At 38.8% G+C, this 19,812-nt stretch overlaps 1 protein-coding gene across 6 annotated transcripts in view; it reads left to right on the top strand.

The window, feature by feature from the left end:
- The first annotated feature begins 7,319 nt into the window (after positions 1-7,319).
- Positions 7,320-19,812, top strand: part of LOC102039693 (core histone macro-H2A.1) — a 35,187-nt gene continuing 22,694 nt past the window's right edge. For all 6 annotated transcript variants that reach the window (XR_004083020.1, XM_005418694.1, XM_005418692.1 and 3 more), the window contains exon 1: positions 7,320-7,514. Coding sequence is in view for 5 of the 6 variants with exons in the window: in XM_005418694.1 (XP_005418751.1) it covers positions 7,343-7,514 (172 nt within the window). In the remaining variant the exon portion in view is untranslated. The remainder of the gene's footprint in view (positions 7,515-19,812) is intronic.

Here is a 19,812-nt window from a genome sequence, read left to right as displayed (position 1 = left end):
GAAGCCGGGAGATCCACTCGCGCCCCGTGAAATGGTGGCAGCGGGGCTGTGTTTCCCTGGAATCCGCTATGGAATGACGGTGTGGGGCTGGAAGGAGCCCGGCGGGGGTGCAGGAGCGGCCCGGGGTGTGGAGCCGCGGTCCCCCGTGTCCCCGCTGTTCCACGCACGGACGGGCTCCGTCCTTGTCTTTCCCACCGCGGGTCGCCGAGCAGGGGAGGATAATCGAGGGAGACTGCGAAAAGCACAAGGCAAAAAACAGCAGGACTCGTTTTCCGTGTGTTTCACTTCGGGATGAGGAACCCGCGTTGTAAAAGTTACCTGCCTCGTGTGAATGACTTAATTTAAAAACAGCCTAATGATGTATTTTAAACCGTAAGCAGAGGCTGCTGAGAGGAGTAAAAATAAATGTTTGTCTGGGAACAGGGCTCCTTATTCTTTTAGGACTGTCACTTCTTGTAGAGGCTGCAATATGTCTGCCTGCGGGATTTGAGCAGCCCATACGGACTGGCTGGGTGTGGGTGTTCTCCGAGGGGACTGCGAGTGCTGCAGGTGAATGCAGGTTCCTGGGGCTCCGCACCGGCTCCAGCACAGCAGCGCTGGGACTCAGACTCGAGGCTGACGTGTTTGTGCGTGCAGGAGACAGTGAGGACAACAGACCGATTCTGTGACTCGCATCTCCCTCTAATCCTTTTGTTTCTTCTGTAATCTTTAAAAGTAAGTTGTAAAAGGCCCACGAAATTGTGTCTGAAGGCAGCAGTTGGGACTAGCTCCTATGCAAGCAGGGTGGTGTAAAGCTGAGGTTGCTTCGTTTTTAATGATGGAAAGAGGCTTGTTTTTGAAATATACTTGGATGAGACTTGTTATTTATCTCTTGACCATGCAAGTGAACAACCATTTTTTCCCCAGGACTGTGTGTGGCTGTCACTTAGCAACAGGTCTGTAGAGAACTTGGCAGATCCACTGCCTCCCCCATTCTGAAGAGTAAAAGAAATAAATTAGTGAAGGATCAAGAGTGCCATTAATAAAAACAGTACCTGGGTTCTCAGGGACAAGCCAGAGTTGAAAGACTTATGTTGGACCAAGACAATTACAGTTGCTTTGAAAATTATGTTTCAATGCAGTTGGGTATGAAAGATTTTGCATCATTAGAAAACTACCCAGTGTATTTGGGAGTTTGGGGTTTTTGTTTTTTTTAAGTGTTGTGAAAGACAGGCATTACATTGTTTACTTAGTAATGGTTGCGGGTTATTTTACTACATTATGTTTTGTGACCTTTCGCACTGAAATCTAGGCCTTCTGGGTTTCTGAAGAGTAGCTCTGTTTTGCTGTGTTACCCTTCTGATTGCCAGTTAAGCCAAATGTTGACAGTGTAGATTAAGCCATAACTGATATAAAAACTAGTGGCAAGACTAGAATTTGGCTTAATGACAGTAAAGTCAGTAAAGTGCTTAAGCACTGCTTATTTTGTAGATCAGCATGAACAAAAAGAGAAGTCCACCACTGCAAGCTTACTCTTAAAAGAAACCAGTGTGTTTAAATTTGTTCTTAGGAGTTGCCTAGTTCTGCCAATACATAGCAATGAGCTTTGATAAAAGATATTCTCTTGATAAGGTAGGTGATATAATCACAGTCTGGAAGAATAATCATGAACCTTTGCTCTCAGAGAAGTACAGACATATTTTTGTGCAACTCTGTCAGCTAGGATCAAAGCATGCTGCCTGTTCCACAGAAAAGGTAGTCCTACCCCAGCAAGGTTATAAAGTAGGAATAAAGGAGCAGGGATCTGTAACTGATGCCACAAGTGGAGAAAAGAGCCTCCAGATAGATCCTCCATTGGGAGAGAAAGTGTTGGCCCTGTGGGTAGTGCTGAGCATTAGGTTTTGTCATCTCAAGAGGTAAAATTGGAAAAGAAAAATGCAGCACTTGTGGAAAGACTGCAGGGCTGGCTTGTTTCCTTGCTTGGGAAGGATGCTGAGAACACACAAAGAAGCCATAGTTCCTTACCCAGGCCCATTCTAAAGACAGGATGGTCAGGATTCAGCTCATGGTCCTTGTTCCAGGAGCGATGCAAGAATCACACCATTCATGACCTCCTTGATGGATCGAGTTCTTGCAATCCCTTCTCTCAGCAGTATATTATCTATTTTAATTTTTGTTCTGCATCTGAATTTTCCTACAAAAATGTTAAGGGACAAAGTTGTTTTCAAAGTGTTATTTAAAGCAGTTTTTCTGCATTGATTTCACAAATGGTCCAATGACTTAAGGCCCTCTGTAAATTTTTCTGCTTTCTATCCGGTATACAAAGCTATAATGTATAATGCTTATTTCAGGCCAGTTCCCCCAGCAGTGGTCAGTGAAGACAATTGTATTTACATTTTCCTGGCTATTGGTGGCAGGATGCCCAGCAGAAACTCTTGTCACACTCCCAGCACTGTTCTTAGTGGAAGTTTGCACATTAAGGGGTATTTGTTTTGGTGTTTCAGACCCACTGTGGGAGGGAGGGACTTCTGCCAGTTGAATACAATTGTGCAGCAGTATTTTGTTTAGCACACAGATGTTGTGAAAATGTTATTCCTCTTTGTTCCATCCTTTATGTTACTGCTATAGGAATTTTAATTGTCTTAATCTTCAACAGAAAGTTGAGAAGTTAATGGAGTTTTGGAACAACTGTTTTACAGCTGTTTTTCACTCTCCTGTCTGTTGCAGACCTCAAAGAGTTACTGCTTTGATAAAGAACTTGAGCTAAAGTTTGAAATCACATCAGACCAAATGATAACTGAGTGATTGGCTCTTTTTAGTTCTGTTGTACTTAGAAACCACAGTCCCAGGCAGAGACACTGTTGTGCCAGGCAAGTATTATTAGAGACCATTCTGTACCATTTTATAACTATGCCAGAGGAGCTTCTGATTAGCTAAGAACAGAGCAAGTTCATTGTCACAGCAAAGTCAAATGCCTGTTTTCAGCAAGAGTTCAGTGAGTGGCTATTATTACGGGACATAAATGGATTTAAGAGAGAATGGCAGCACTTACATTGTTAATCTTTTGAAACAATGGAAAGAAAATAGTATTGCAGTTAATCTCTTGTGATACAAAAATGAACTTTCCAGCCTAGTCTTTGTACTGAAAGAAAAATAATTATTATATCTTAGTATTTTTCCTATTGTAGTAATGATCTCCTGGATTCCACTACTTACTGATATGATGATGTAGACCTAAATTGAATCATCTCTTTGCTAAGTGCAGTTAATACACCAGTGTAAGCCCACAATCAGAACAGTCTCTGTCTGACAGCAATAAGAGTCATTGTAATTTGTTTAGTCATTAAGAACCAGTACCTGAAAACTGTTACTAACAGACTGGGTTTATTACTGCTGTTTAATCAAGGTGTCAAATCAACTGAACTAATGAAGTGCTGGTATTTGGGATTTGGGTATCGCTTTACCAGGATGTTCAGGCTGTACTTTAAGAATTATGTGATGTTAAACCTTTCAGAAAAGCAGATGCCTTTGTGCATTTGAAGAAGATGGTATTTGAAAGTGTGTTTAAGCAGAGTTTCCGTCTTCACACGGGAAAATATGGCCAACCAGAGTTACTCCAGCCAATTTCAAAGACAAAAATGTTAATTATGCTGATTTCATCGCTACACCTTAAGGTTGTTTCTTAGGAAATGTATTTCTGGCTCACAAAGACGTGACAGCAGAGGAGCCTTGTAGCTTGAATCCTTGCTGTGACCAAATTAATACATCATCAAATCTTATTTATGCATTTGGAGATCTTAGAAAGCAGTGTGAATCTTGCCACAGTCTTTAAGGAGTTTCAAAAGGCTGTGAATCAAGTGCTAAATTCTGTATCTACATCCAAGCACGGCAGAGCCACTGAAGAATAGTGTTACATTTGATTTGAAGTCAAAGGTGAACTCAGATACTTGACTCCTCAGTGATATCCCCTAATTATCACAGTGATAATTTTGTGAACTCTCACATTGAAACAAAATCATTTTATCATCAAATATTTGGAGAGACTTTGCAATGTATTTGGTAAAATTCTCAAAAATTCCATTACAAAAGCAGGACAGAAGAAAGAAAGGAAAGCACTGGTCCATTGACTGTGATTTATTTAAAAATATATTTACTTACTTTTATTATACTGCTCAAATCTTGTCTGAACTATGATGCGTATGATAAGGTTGCCTTCGGTTGCCTCTCTGATCTGTGGGCTCCCAGTGACTCAGCAAACAGCTCTAGTTCATTAGTGTTGGCAGCATTCCAGAGTTTCTGGTGTTACAAAGATAAACCATTTCAGAATATGTAAGGCATACAGCTTTCTCTGGTTTTTGATCTGTTGCCATGCTCTTTGCATTTCACCTCAATGCATTTTCTTTTGGCTTTTGCAAGTGAGATCTCTTTCTGTTCTCTTTTTTGGTGGAGAACTAGAAATAGGGAAGAGGCATTTGAGAGTTGGTTGGGCCATCCTGCAGCTCAAAGGCAGGACAAACAGGTTCTGCAAAGTAATGATCCTGAATACACAATTAAGCTCTGAAAAGGTTTCCATGCCAGGCTCTCACTTTCACCTTCCAAATGGTTACATGGTTGGTAACAGTAAAAGTGGTACTTGAAACTTAATTGAAGTTTTCCTCCCTCCACCCCCAACATCTGAGCAATCTGAACATACATGTAGGGGTGGGATCCTTGAGATGGGAAGGTCTGAAACTCATCTGTATCACATTTCACCTTTAATACTGAAAGTTTCAGAAGTTCTTGTTTCTTTCATTATGCAGCCCTGTGCACCAGCACCTTTCAGATTCAGGCAAAGTTTCTCCTGAGAAATAAACTTACAGCTAGAAAGTTCTTTAATATTCAATATAAGGGCATCGGGTGAATTTGCAAGCTGGTCACATTACTCACATTAATATTTAGGATACCCTGGACCTAAGTGCATAAGATAAAGGGAAAAATTAGCTGTAGAATTTGCAGAGCTGATAAAGTAAGCTTATGAAAGAAAAAAAAAGACACCATTTTATATATGGGTTGGTGTTATTCTGTATTCCTGCCTACTTTACTAATGCTTTGATCCAATTGTTACAGCAGCTAATAGCTAAAATGACATTCTCCCAAAGAAAGAAAACATTAGGAAGTAAGGATTTCCATATTCTCTTCCAGCTGTTCTGATATCCCATAAACTCACTAAATGATTAATAGAAATTTACTGCTTAAGGCTTGCAGGCTTTCTCTAGAAAAATTATGGTTTTCATCACTGACCTCTCAGTTACAAACCAAATATCTTGCAGGGCAGCACAGATATTTCTTATGCTACGTTCCATGGTGTTTGATTCAATGAACCTCTTAATATTTGAAGTTAAACATCCCTAGTACTGTTGATGACAATGGATTATGAAATATGAAAATAATTGCTGGCAGAAGGTCTATAGACGAGTCAAAGCCCCACCCAGCCTTCCTGCTAACAAAGACAGAGCTAGCTAGATGAGAAAATGCAGTTAAATGGATGTTTCTAAAACCCTTGGTGAGCTGCATTTGGGTCATTTCTCAAGGCAAGAAAATTGGCTTTTGTCCTCCTCTTCACAGAAGAATGGCTGTTACAGAGCTGAGTCCACAGCAGATGAAAGGAGAAGGAGCCCTTTTGATGGCTTCCCCTTTCCAAAGATTCCTATCTGTTTCTGGACATGAGTTTCCTAACATAGTGTGACTTTCATCTGATCTATGAAGATGGGATTATTTTGTTTAGCTTTAAAAACCAGTAAACTCATTGCATTTAATTTACTTGATGTGCCATTCAGGTGTAGATTCTGATGAATGGAATGTGGAAGTGGAAAGGAGAAGAAACCTCTGAGACTCATGTTCCTGTAGCTATTCTGACTGGTATTTGTTTGGCAGTTATGTAGCCTGAATCTTATTGACTCATTGAGAATTGAAGGGCTGCAAGATGTGTCAGCACAGAACAGAAATTGCAAAACCTAGAAGTGGGGTTGATGAACCTGTTTTGCCTAATTCTGAGATCACTTAATTGTGATTCAGGCATGTGGGAAATACAGTTAGGTTCATGAGGGCATGGAGAGAATTCAGGATAAACAAGTGAAAAAAAGGGGAAGTAGAAAAATGGTGTGATGGGAAACCAGGACTAAAGGGAGTTTCATTGTGGAGTGTATAAACACATCAGTGAATTTGCCATGTGTGTTAGGTAGGATTTGTGCAGCAAGGGAAGAAGTGGGGTGCACAGAGGTGTGTCTGTATCACTGATGCATTCTGTTGGTTTCCCTGGAGTTCTCATCTGAGGGAGGGGAGCGATGGGGAGATGGGCTCTGTCTCCTTTCCTCTGAGGTAATTTCAAAACCCAGTGAGTTGCCTAAACCTTCAAAGACACCTTGAGAGCCTGTGAACCCTCCACCTCTTTGGATTTGTCAGTTTCTATTTACAGCCCGAGCAGAAATCAAAGAGAGGACAGAATATGTTTGACAGCTGTATCAGCAGTAGGTTCCCTCAGCGAGATAAACTGAGATACAGTTGTCAGATACGTGCTGGGTGTTCAGAGCTCTGTGCTGTCAGGGAAAGGTGGCAGATAGAAGATTGTCAGGTTCCTGGAGGGAATGTTGAAGCAATATGGTCTTCAATGTAGAGATGGCTGAGTTTTGGTAGGTTCAAATCTCAAGGGGGTTATTTCAGATCTTTCTAAAAATAGAATATCTACTGTACAGGAGATGTATTTTGCCATCCATAGGCCTTTGTTCTGTCAATTCTCACACATATGGAAAATCAAGGTTTTTGAAAGGAAGTGAATACACTTTATGAAAGCTTTAGTGGATGTGGTTTCTCCTAGTTTGGAATGTAATTATGCATGAACCTAAGTGCCCTACCACAGCTGTTCAAATGCCCTACCAAAAGGTTTTCATGGGCATAAGGGGGCTGTGTCAGTCTCCTTGCTGAAAGCATCCTCTGCTTCAATGCAGAAGTTCTATTTTAAATCCAGTACCCATCACTCTCTGTTCCATTAGTGGTACAGGGTTTAATCTGTTAGGAATTTCACAAAAGTAGATTCTTAGGAAATAACTTGTTTTATATATTTTCTGTATAAAGTTATACCAAATTACAATGGGAAGTAAAAATTCTGGGGGAAATTATTTTAGGTTCTTGTTGTGTATACTCTAAAAAGGCAACTTGTCTGTGTGTTTTAGACACTGTAATGCATTGCCTCACCCAAAATGCTGATTTCCTTGGAATTCAGTGTGTGGTCTTAGTATCAGTCCTTACTAATAACCCTTTATCTTTTGTTCCTTTTTTTTATTTCTTTCTAAATATAGAGTGCTGTTTCAGACCTGATACAGACAAGATGTCCAGCAGGGGTGGAAAGAAGAAGTCAACCAAGACTTCCCGCTCCGCGAAGGCTGGGGTCATATTCCCTGTTGGAAGAATGCTCCGCTACATTAAGAAAGGCCACCCGAAGTACAGAATTGGTGTTGGTGCTCCTGTGTACATGGCTGCTGTACTGGAATATCTAACTGGTAGGTTTTGCTGAATTATGTGAAATAGTAGCAGTAAAAGTTAAACTGAATTTACAAAGAAAAAAACCCAACGACAAAAGTTACAGCTGAAGTGTGTGTTTTGCATCACACATCTAAGCCAAAATCAAGGTACCCTCACCCCTGCCTCAGAGCCTTGATGACTTTTGTTCATTCCAGCACAGAATTTGCTTTCACCACTTGTAAACATTCTCTTTCCACATAGGCAGGGTTCCCACTGCCATCAGTGTGTGTGGACTACATTGTTGTAGTTCTCCTCACTTTGATTTTGTGCCTGATGAGTTTGTTTGGGTTATAATTGTCTGTTAAGCATATACATTAATTTTAAATAGAGAGTTTCTCCATGTTTACACAGGGCTGAGACTGCTTACAGCCTTGTTTAAACATTTTTGTTCAATTTCCAGATTTCTTTTCAGACTGTTTGCAATTGCAATTTGTTTGATTGAGTCTGTGTATGCATGCAAACTCTTCATCTGCCCTGGATCTATGTAGCTTATTTGCTTACAGTTGTATTTCTAGTTCTGTTCCCTTCATCACATCAGAATGAGAATACCTTAAATAACTATCTCATCTTCTCACAGGACAAAAGTATTATTTTTCCTCCATTTAGAAATAAGCTTCAAAGGAATAAAATGCTTTGCCCAATGACATAAACAACCAGACATGCAAGTAAAGATCTTTATATAGCTGTTTTGTTCTCAGACAAAACTTTAAGACATTGCAAGTTTACCCACTCCAAACAACATTGCAAAAGCAGTCTTTTGACAGAACACCCCAGCTGTAATAGCATCAATATGTGGGCTTTTTGCAGTAATGGTTTCCTTTAAATAAAAATGGATAAGAAGATTCAGTCACCTTCATGTGGCCAGACTGATGTCTAAGTATATACCTGTGGTGTAGGAATCTAGCAAAAAGCAAAGTGCCAGATAGATGAGTGTTTGGAGCCAGATTCTATTAGCATGACTAAGGAAAAGTTTAAATTGGATCTTATTTCTCAAAGCAGTGTTTCTTTTTCCAGTGCATCTGCTTGTGTCGGTGTTCTTGCCATAGGTTCAAGTGTTTCAATGGACAGGAGACTTTAAGCTGTATTGGTGTGCTGAGCTCTAAAAGGTACAGGTTTTTCTTTGACTCAAGCACAAATTTATAAAGTATTGACTTTTCTAGGAGTATTTAAAACTGAAGCAACCTGACCTTACCACAACATTAGATATGTTGTATAATGGCTCTTGACATTGAAGGACAGAAGATTTCTTCCTACAAAGTTTATTCTTCTCCTAAAGATGAAGACTGATAATATTACCAAATAATTGAGTGCTTGTTTTCTGTAGGGTATTCATACCATCAAATATATAATTTTTTCACCTTCACTTGTTGACATACAGTATTCTTTATTTGGGCCTTTTCTTTAAAATAATGCTTTTAAAATTCATAGATGGCCTTAAAAATTAATATTTCCTTTAGTTAGGTTGCTGCTTACAGCAATAACAATTCAAATAAAAGGCTTCTTAGGGTGAAGGGTGCTTTGAATGCTGTCCTTTTAAAGAAACAGAGCAATACAGGTGAGCTTAAGGCTTTGCTAATGAGCAGCACATGTTACTGCTTAAATGATTTAAAGTGTTGACTGAGGCAGTGATAGTTTAGGCATTTAAGAATAGGCTGGGGAAATAAAGTTGTTTCTTTAACTGCTGTGCATCTTGGGAACTTGTCTGAGGACATTACCAACAACAAGAAAAAAAAACCCAAGGAAAATAACATATATCACTTCAGGAAAAACAAAAGGCAAGAGGAAAGAATAGCTGAGGGAAAAAGTACTTTCCTTCTTTATCCCTTTAACTATTTTTAGGCAGTTTTGCTGTGGTTTTTCTGTCTCCTTGGAAGGAGACAATCCTTGGAAGGTAGATAATCCTAGTAACCTGTCAGGTATCTCATGGCTTTCTTTCATTCCTGTACATTAGATGCATCTCAAAAGCACAGATTCGCCTTTCTTTCCAGAGTTGGTACTGGTTTTATCATAGAATTATTTGGATTGGAAGGGACCTTGAAGTTCATCTTTTTCTAATCCCTTTTTCATGGACAGAGATACCTCCCACTACACCAGGTTGCTCCAAACCACATCCAGGCCTTGAACCATCTTGGTCATTTCCAGAGATGAGGTGGCCACAGCTCTAGGCAACTGTGCCAGTGCTACAGCACACTCATAGGGAAGAATTTCTTCCTAATATCTAATCTAAATCTATCCTGTTTCAGTTTGAAGTGATCCCCCCTTGTAGTCCCATCACTACAAGTCCTTCCCTCTCCAGCTTTCTTGTAGACCCCTTACTGTTTCAACCTGGTGGTTTTTTTTTTTTCCTTTTTCTAATTTTTTCACACGATGTATAGTATAATTTTTAAGCCTTTAGTGCTCAGTATGTTTTCTGAACTTCAGGTCATTCATCTTTTTCAGTGTAATTCAGAAACAGCCCCTTGAAATGGAATGCTTGGAGATTTTTGGTTTGTGTTCTTTTTACCTCTTGGCAGTTATTACTTCACAAAACCAGAGAAATCCTGACTTCTCTCCAGGAGAGTTTTTAAAGATCCTTATGTTAGCACATGGTCTGAGACCAAATCAAAGCATTTCAACCATTTCAAAGTAAAACCAGGAACGTGACATAATAGGAAGGAGACCATGTGAACTGGCATGCTAATAAATTGGCTAAATCAAAAAGCAATCCTGTGTATCCAGGAAGGAGAAGTATAAAATATCAAAAGAAGTCATAGGAAAGAGAAACTTCAGAAACAAAAATGGGAGTGGAAATGACAGAGACATGACCTAATAGAAAGGAACCTACAAAGGTTTAAAAACTGGTTCATCAGTGTGCAGAATATGGAACCAACTTTATTTGTTTAGAAGGTGAGGTACTAAATTTTGCTGGCCTTTTCAGAGGTTTAACTTCAATGTAAATCTGAAATTAGCCCATAATGTGGTCAGATCTGGGATTTTCTGTTCAATTTGACATTTGAAATTCTGAAATGCTTCCAGCTGTTCAGACTTGAAAGTCTGTTCTGGATTCATCTGAGTTATGACTTACCACTTTGTGCTTTGGAAGTAGCTTATTTTTATCATTTATCCACAACTCCTCATCAGAAAGTAAGAGTACACATTCTATGATTTCATATGTCCTTAGATTTCAATATACTTCACATTTAAACAAGTTGCACAGTGAGTATCCTCCTTTTCTTACTTATTCACTAAAGGTTCTTGTTGCCTAGAAGTAACATTAGAAAATAATTCTCTCATCAGCACAAGCAGTGTATCCGGTTTGGTTTATTAAGCCAAGTTGCTTATTGTTTCCTGTTTTTATCTATGGAAATAATGTGTTATGTCCACTGCAAATAGGATACAAGTGTGTCTTTCATGGGTAAATGTGCAGAAAGTACCTTTGAGTGTTACCAGTATTGAAGCAGGTGGATATGCTTCCTTTCTTTATGCTGGAGGAATAGTGTGGATGCCAAAGAACCATAAATGCACTGTTCTTTCTTTTCCTTCTTTGAAGCAGCAGTTCATGCAGTGCTTCCTGCCTTGCAGGGAATAGTCAGGGATCAGTTCTGCAGCATAAGTAGAAATTAATTTTAACCATTATCAAAAGTTTTCAGTTGGTACATTCTGTGTTGGTGATTCCTATTGTCTTCTTTCCTTATTGCACTTATTTTCCAATGTCTCCTTGCCTATTTGTCTTTCCAAACGTGGACTTCAGAAAACTGCAATCCTCCCCATAATTTCTCTGCAAAGTAGTGCATCAGTATCAGTTTATGTCAAAAAAGAGCTCTAGGTCAGTCAAGAGAATGGCCACAGACTTCATCTGAGGCATTGCAGCCACTCACATGAATTTTGGTGGTTTGTATTTGTCAAAACTGGTCCTGCCATACATCTCATCAAGTGTGGTCTTTGCAGGTGTAGAGCTTGCACAAGTTACAGTACTTTATTCAACCTTTCTTACTAATGGAAAAAGATACTCCTTTGCCCTTGAAAAACAGAAATCTCTTGAGCATATTTAAAGGCAGAAAGAGCCAGGCCTGCAAATGATTTCTGCTCCCCCCTCCCCCATCATCCGTTCTACACTGTAAATAATTTTCAATTGCCAAAATGTCATACCAAATGAGAAGGAGAAGTTTATAAAACAGCAGGAGCACAGGAATACAGAAGAAATGAGACTGATTTATGTTTGTTACGTACATATGAAGGTAGGAGAAAATGTTAAATACCTGTTTTCTCCATTCAATCTTTTTCTCAGCTGTGTTTTTGGGGTTTTTTTGCACAGGGGTACTGTTGATCATATATTTTCTTGAAATGTAAAATAAGCACTTCATGAACCCCGTGGTTAGAATTGCATCTGAGGCATTCCCATGTTTACCCGAGTTTTTGTTTTCAGGCTTTCTGATGTGACCAGAGTCAAATAATGGGAGTTCATGTGCTGGAGCTCAATTCATTGAGTTTTTATCTTGATGAATTTTCAATATGGGAGACATTTTTGATCCATCTGCTTATTGGCTGCAAAAGAAGAGTCCTTCCTGAGAGCAGTAGGTTTAACTGCTCACTTCAGATGCTCGCTTTGCAATGTCCAAGCTGAGCAAATTGAACTGCTGTTCACCCCTTGTGTTCTGCTCACTGACCAAAATCTTCACAGGGTCACAGAGGAAAACAATGATTTGCCTTTTCTGTCAAAGCAGATGTTCCACTGAACTCCTGCTTGGAAGAAGAGGGGAGCCCAGGGGTTCACAGTAAAAAAGCATTAGGTTAAAAGCAGATTCAAGTTTCAGGCAGTCTGAGACTCCCATAAATAACCATCCTTGGAGAGTAATGAAATTTAAGAAGATAATTAATTGACAATATCTTTTTGATACCATTGGAAAGGGCATTCACTACCAAGATACATTTCTTCTATTTAAACAGGCAGCTTTAGAAACACTACTTCATTTTATGGTGGTGTACCACAAACTCTGTCCCAAAGACACCAGAGGTAAGTTAGGGACTCACAGGACCTGTGCCTTCCCTGAGCAAGCAGGAAAATACCTCTTTGTATGTAGTGTGCTTTCAGTATGGATTAATACTGCACCTAAAATACAGCAGAGTTGTTTATGGCAATAACCTCACAAGCAGAGACCTTTTGACTGTATCAGCATAGGAAAACTCCTTTGTAACGTTCCTTCTACGTAAGACTTGTGTCATGCTCTCAAGTGAAGAGTCATCACAATTTAAAATTGCTCTACTTGTAAGAAGTGCAACTTCAGATATAAAACTTGGCACTGTTACCAACTGAATGACCAACTTTCTGAAATATAAATGCATGAATCAGTGTCCTCTGAATGTATATAAGTTTTCTTTCACTGATAAGTCAGCCCTGTAAGCACTTAGGTACGTGTGTCTGTCCTTATTGCGTAAACTTCCATGGATCTCTGAGTTACAAAAGCTCACTCAGTACAAAATTACTGACCTGATTACAGTCCTGATGTATTCTCCAAGCTGCGCAGGTCAGGTTTGATGAAAAACTGTAAGTACCAGCAAGTGTGTTTTCTTGTAATCAAATCTCTAACAGTGCATACTGCTATGTCAGCATAGTTCAGAGGGGTAAATATGCGACATTGTGACATGTGTCACAATTTTTTTAGTTTTATTTTTATTGCAAGAAGGTACAAAATGCTGAATGGGGCTGGTTTAGTTTTTATGGCACGGTCAATGAATATTTCCTCCTTTGAAAATGTTAAATTTTTTGCTATATTTCAGTTATATTTTAACTAGCATTAAATACTTCTTATTCTAGTAAGTAATTTCATCTGTTTATTTGGCTAAGTCACAACAGAGTAATGACTGTCTATATATTGCTGCTCAATTTAATACTGGTATCAGCCTTTGTTTGGAAGAATGGAGTATAAGAGAAGTGTAAAACAAAAATGTGGCTGATTTTGTTACACAGTTTTCTCCTACCCATACCTTTGTCTTACATGGAATTCCTTGTTGAGAAGAATAAAAGAATCTATAAAGCTGAATATTTGGCCCGTTATTCTTGGAATGACAGTTGTAGGACAACTGGGTAGAAGCAGGAAGACATTTTGACTCTACAGTGTATTTACCAAGCACTTTCTTTCCTCAGATATTCTCAAATTTTAGAAGTTCTTACATTAAGTATTGTAAGCATGATTTTTTTTCACCTTTTTTCCATGAGGATTATTTAGAATGCTGGAGTTCAGATAGTGTTCTATCTTTGGTCTATTTTTCCAAAGTATATTTTTCCCTGAATTACCTTTAGAAATGAAATTCCATGTGGATTCTTTGGTGCCATCAGATGAAATGCTCCATTCTCAGTATAAACTTCACTGGGGAAATATAAATTTAGGGGATATACAGTGAAATACAGTATTTCTAAACCATACAGGAGGTACTTCTCTCCCAAATTGCAAAAATGTCTGTGGTATAGTAGGCTTTGTTAGTGCATGATGTTATAGTTACTAAAAATGGTGCTAAACCTTTCTGAATGGGTTCAGAAAACAATTAGACACATCCATAGAAGTAAAATCTGTTGGGGAACTAAACAAAAAGACAGCATTTCTAACTTGGGGAACCACTCAGCTGCACATGGCTGAAATCAGAGGGAATGTTCTGGAAAATTTTCTTGCTCCTTTAGTGCTCCAGCCCACTTGCACTTGGACACTGGCTGAGGACTGGAGATCAGGCTGGATGTGGGTTTTGCTCCAAGGAAGGTACAGCAAGTCCTCTTGATTTCTTTAATGTTTAGAAATGCAGCATTAAAGACTAAGCCAGGACCTGGTCTCAGGATGTGAGTAGTCTCCTGTATTCTTTAACAGCCAGACCAAAGCATACATGGAATCATTTAGATTGGAAAAGCCCTCCAAGATCATCAAGTCCAACTGTTAACCTGGTGCTGCCAAGTCCAGCACTAAACCATGTCCCCAAGTGCCACATGCTACACTTGATCAGGTAACGTCTGGCAGCAGTTACTTTAATCATGTTTGAGTGCATTTCTAAAACATATGTAAGCTGTTATGAGGAACAGCAAAGTGTACTGCCAGGTAGGGGCAGCTTCACTGAGAAAGAATAAAGGCTGATTTGAATTAGATCACGATTCTTGTGGAGAAGAGCTAGGCTATCTCTTTAAATTAGTACTCAGGGTGTGGCCATTGTTATAAATTACATCTGAGCTGAAATTCAGGTTTCCCTGAAAATTGAACTCTCATATCTTTTACAGATCAATAGTAAACAAGAACTTAAAAAAAAAAAAAAAAAAAAGTTAAATAACATTGGCTCTCTTACAAAAAAAATAATGGATGGTATTAAAGGGTAGAAAAAAGCTGAAGAGATGTGTAAGTCAGATCAGAAGGCTCTAAGTGGAAGTGGCTTTTGTGGCCTGAATTTGTGTTTTATGTAAACAGCAGTCTGTCATCTGTCTCACAGAAATGCCAAACTTATTATAACTTGGCAAAGTTAACAGTTTTTCCTTTAAGAGGCCTAGTTTTGATAGTTTTGATACAGCACAGACACTCAAGACTGAAAGGATTGGGATTTTTATCACATCCTAAGTGAACGATTGCCCTGCTGAGAGTTAAGGCTTCATCAAGGCATGTTCAAAGCAGTAAAGTTTCTTGAACTGATTTTCACTGCATCAGATTTCCATGACTTTGAACCAAGGCTGAGAACTGTTTTATTGGAATGCATAAGAGGGAAAGTGTTGTTAAATGATTCTACCTTCACTCTTGCAACTGCAGATTCCAGGGGGATTGGGTGGAATACACGGAGAGAAGAATGCAGGAAACTCTTAACAGCCTTGGTTGATTGGGGTTGATTGGGTTAAAACCTTCCAGAATCATGTAAAATGAATCTCAAGTCAATAAAATGCTGATGGGAAAGATGATTAGTTTGAAGTACAATAAGCAGACTCTTTGTTATTTGGTTGACTCTGTAGCAAATACATATTTTTCTCAGTGGAATTGTATCAACATTCATTTTCTTTGATTTCTGGATATTGTTTTCAATTTTTTTTGAGGAGTGGCTTCACAATTTTTTTAGAAACCCCTGACTTGTTTCTGTTGGAATTTGCGTGTTCAGAAATTGGCCTTGTATCAGCACATCACCTGTTAGTTGTTAAGAGTTTAATTTTCAAAGATATGATTTCATCTCCCTGAAGACAAGGTGGACAAAGAGATTCGGTGGAACAGCAATGATTTAGCTTGCAATGTAAACGAAAAAAAAAGAAAAAAAGAGAAAAAATTATTTTGGGGATGAAGTCAGACCAATTGAATTTACTGTTTACATTGAGAAAGATTACAGCCTGGAATGCATGATAAGCTAAAGGCTTTGTTATTTAGGCTTGAGAGGAGTTTTAGTCAATAATGACCGGTAATATTTTGTTTGAAAACTAGTGATAAATGAACTAGAGCACTCTCCAGGAGTGGGAGGAGAATGCATTTCTTTTGTAACATCCAGCTCTGCAGTTTCTACTGTGCCTTTGTTCTGGCCTAATAGTAATTAGTTTCATTTTAACCATGTGTTGTGTTCTGTTCCAGAATTTGCAAGTGTTGTGAAATACCAATGTAACAATACTCAGGGCAGAGAGCAGCCCCCTGTGAAACAGGGAAATGCAAGTAGTGAATTGGGAAGTTAGTAGGGTGTCTAAGAGATGAGCAGGGTCTCTGAAAGTAAAGGATGAGGAAAACTGAAATCTGAACACTTCATCCAGGATGAGGCTTCTCTGGAGACTTCTGACACTTTTTGGTTGTGTTTGAGGAGGAAATGTCTTGAGAACAGCTTTTCCTGTGGTCTTATCTCAAGCTTAAATATGAAGATACACAACCGGTTTGCTTTTCTCCTTTAAAAAGATTTAACTGAACTTTTACAAACCTCAGCTGAAGAAACACAGTTTTGTCCAAGTGCTGAGAACAGGCTTAGACCAGTTTTCAGTACCCATATCCCAGTTCTAACTATTACCAGGAAGTTTTTCAAGTGATCTAAGTGAAAACTGCCTTGGTGATAAATTTTAAAGAAAATTTCTTAACTTTTAGGGTTTCCCACTCAACACTTCTACTTTAATAATGACTGAAAAGAAGAAAAATATTAATCATAACTATGTCTTTGAAATCAAATTGATGTGCTCACAGTACAGTCAGATTTCTGAGGCATCTTTTTTTGCTATTAAACTGCTATCCATACATGAATACATCACATGCTGGCATTGCATTCCTAATTAATTTTCTTCTCCTAATTACATAGCTGTCACACTTTTTTCTGTTTTTTTTTATATCTGTACTTAAAGCAGTAAATGTTGGTTTGCATTTTTGTTTGAAATTATTCAAAAGCACAGTAAAATCATTTGTGCAGACGGAGTTTCTCTTCATATTAAGCTGATTTCAGTATGTAGTAGTTGAAGGATACCTTCCAAATCCTATATTGAAAAACTTGGGATTTTTCTTCATTTTGTAAAAAATAGAGCTCTTCATGTTCTGTAGTTCTGTAAAGTGAGTCGTGCAGTTGTCTGCTGCCTGAGTGGTAGTGATGTAATTATTCTCTAGGGGGGAAATGCCTTGAGTAAATATATGAAACGAATGGAATAGACATTATGCAACTTCCATCCTTTTTGTGAGGCCTCATTTTTGTAAAACATTCCTGTTTTGGTCTTCTGGCTGGATAAATACAAGCTTAGTGAAACCTGATGTCATGGAAGCTCTTAACACTTTCATTTACCTCAACAATTCTAAGCAAAGCTTTTTCTCTTGACCCTGCTTGGTTGCTGGAGTTGATTTTTAAATGTCTCTTTTCTCCTACTGTGGGAAGATGGCTTTTAATGAAACAGAACTCCTCAATGACTCAAACCTTTGAACCTAGTAGAATGACACTTCCAAAGTGATGGGTTGACCTAAGAGTTCAAGTCCAATCTCAATTTTAAATACTTTTTCCCACCTACTCCTTTTTCCAGGTAAATCCATGGTTACTCTTCTGAAAGTTTGAATCAGCTCCCTTACAGAGCGATCAAGATTTTTCTCTAATTTAAAATTGATTTTAAAAATGGGCAAAACACTACTTAAATCTCCAAAATTAAACCAGCATTAAACAGATGTGAAAGTAGTGCTATCTGCAAGAAAAATCCAGGCAAGTAGTCTGAATCCTGTCTGCATCCAGAAAGTCTTCATTTCCAGCATTTCTAAGTGCTCTGATCTGTTGGATTTGGATTAGGTTTGTCTCTTGTCAGTTCTAAATCAAAAAGCTGTTGCCTGTGTTGGCTTCAGTTTGAATACCTCCTAATCTCTGGTTTTAGGTGGGATAGTCCCCCTCTGACTAGGCTTGTGTACATAGCTGAGTTTGGCAGTTCTCAGTGCTGTGGGTCTCTCTGCATGTACAAGCAATACTTGATTGTTGTTGGAGCGCTGAGGAGAAGGCCAGAAGAGAAATTCCACCCTCCATGTCCTCCTCCTCTCTCCCTCTCCCTAGGCTTCTCTTTTGTGGTCCTCAACACCAGTGCAAAGCATTCCCTTCCTGAAGAGGAAGTGGGGTACCTCAACTTCCCTAAAGGACCATTAGAAAACTGTAATTTCAAAATGAGTTTCCTGTCCAAGGAAGAGGGCTTAGCACTTACAAGAACAGTTCTCCACTGTACGAGGCAGACATTTTAGTTTTATGAGGAACAAATAAAACATTCCTGTGTGCTTTACAGGCATAACACTTTCTTAGAGTCTTTAGTTCCAGAATTCCCTGTCTGCATAGCTGTGCTGATCAGTCACAGAGAGTAACACGGCCTGACTGATCAGCAGGGCTTGAAAGCAGCAGAGGTGGGGGAGCAGAGACAAACCAAAAAACAGCAAAGCCTTCCCTTGCTTTTCAGCTGGGATTAGGTCTGAGGTACAAACAGTTGCATTCCTGGTGTGAAGAGGTGGAGGTGGTAGTGTTAGTCAGTGACAGAGCCTTGCTGAGGTCGGAGGGGATGCCTGGGGTGCACTCAGGGTTTCACTGTGAGGTGATGCAGGGCTTTGCCACCACAGGCTGCAGGCAGCAAAACCTCACATGTCTGAGCTGGGCTTGCCAGAAGTATGTAAAAGGGATTATGCCACCCTAATTCACTTCTTTGGAGGTGTGGAAAGCATGGGCAGGTTGACCTTACCCTGCTAATCCGGCTTTAAAAATAAATTAAAGCAATTGTTGTCAGCATGAAATGTTGAGTTACTTTGGGGTTTAGATTTAATATTCTGCCTCATGCTGTAATAAAGTTAATTGTGTACTTTGAAGAACACAAAAATGGTGAAAACACACCAAAATCCTCAATGAAGTTGAACTGTAGAATATCCAGAAGCAGCTGAAAGTTTTCCAGTAAGCATCATAGCTTACTTGTTATGGGATTTAGGATGAAAAATAATTGGTGAATCATGTTAAATTCAGTCTAATGAGAGGCCGTAGCCTGAGCTGTATATTATTACTGAAGATTTACTGTGTCCTATGGTAGAGGCATGTGGTCACATGAACTTTGATTTTAGTCTTTTTTGTTTCCAGGTTAATGCCTTAATTCAGTTCTCTTTGCCTCTAAATCAAGCTTACAGGAGAGCTTTCATGGTGTAGTCAGTTCTTAAATGTGAAATCAATCTCATATATTACTCTAATACTCTAATGTTACAGTTTAATATTAGTGTGTAATAGATGTAAAAAAAGACATTTCCCTTTTTTTTTCCCCTCTTTTTCTCCACATGTTACCAGATATGCCAAAGGAAATCTACCAAGTGCAATAGTGAAACACAGATTGTAGAGAGGGAGATGAAAGGTTAGGTGTAATGGAGACAGCAGTAGCACATAATTGCTGAGTCTGATAAACATGCTATGTCATTTTTTTTAATTGTTCCCTAGACTTTCTTGTAATTAATTGCATCCTTGCCCAAGGTTTGTTGAGCTGCAGATAAATCAGTTAGCAGATAATGCTCTAGTCTTTCTCTTCAAAGATCCTTGCATGGTGAGAAAGTTAATCTTTCTTAATTCAATAAAAGCCATTAAATGCCTTGCTGTTAAACATTATTTTGTCAGTGCTGGAATATCTTCTAAGGAATAATTTATGAGGAGCAAACAAACATGATTCATCAATTACTTTTTCTGGTTAAAAACTTCTTCTCAGATACAGAAAAAAATCTTTAAATGAGCGTAGCAGCAGAATTTGTATTTTTAGTGTCCTAATTTGGATGTGTGCTTTCATGGTTCCCTAATGCTAAAAATGAGTCACTGAGAATAGTGTCTTTTCCAGTAATAAAAAAGTAGAAG

This window comes from Geospiza fortis, unplaced genomic scaffold (genome assembly GCF_000277835.1).
Source record: "Geospiza fortis unplaced genomic scaffold, GeoFor_1.0 scaffold55, whole genome shotgun sequence".
Taxonomy (NCBI): Eukaryota; Metazoa; Chordata; class Aves; order Passeriformes; family Thraupidae; genus Geospiza; species Geospiza fortis.
Note: the sequence above shows the minus strand (reverse complement) of the source record. Positions and strands in the feature narration are given on the sequence as shown.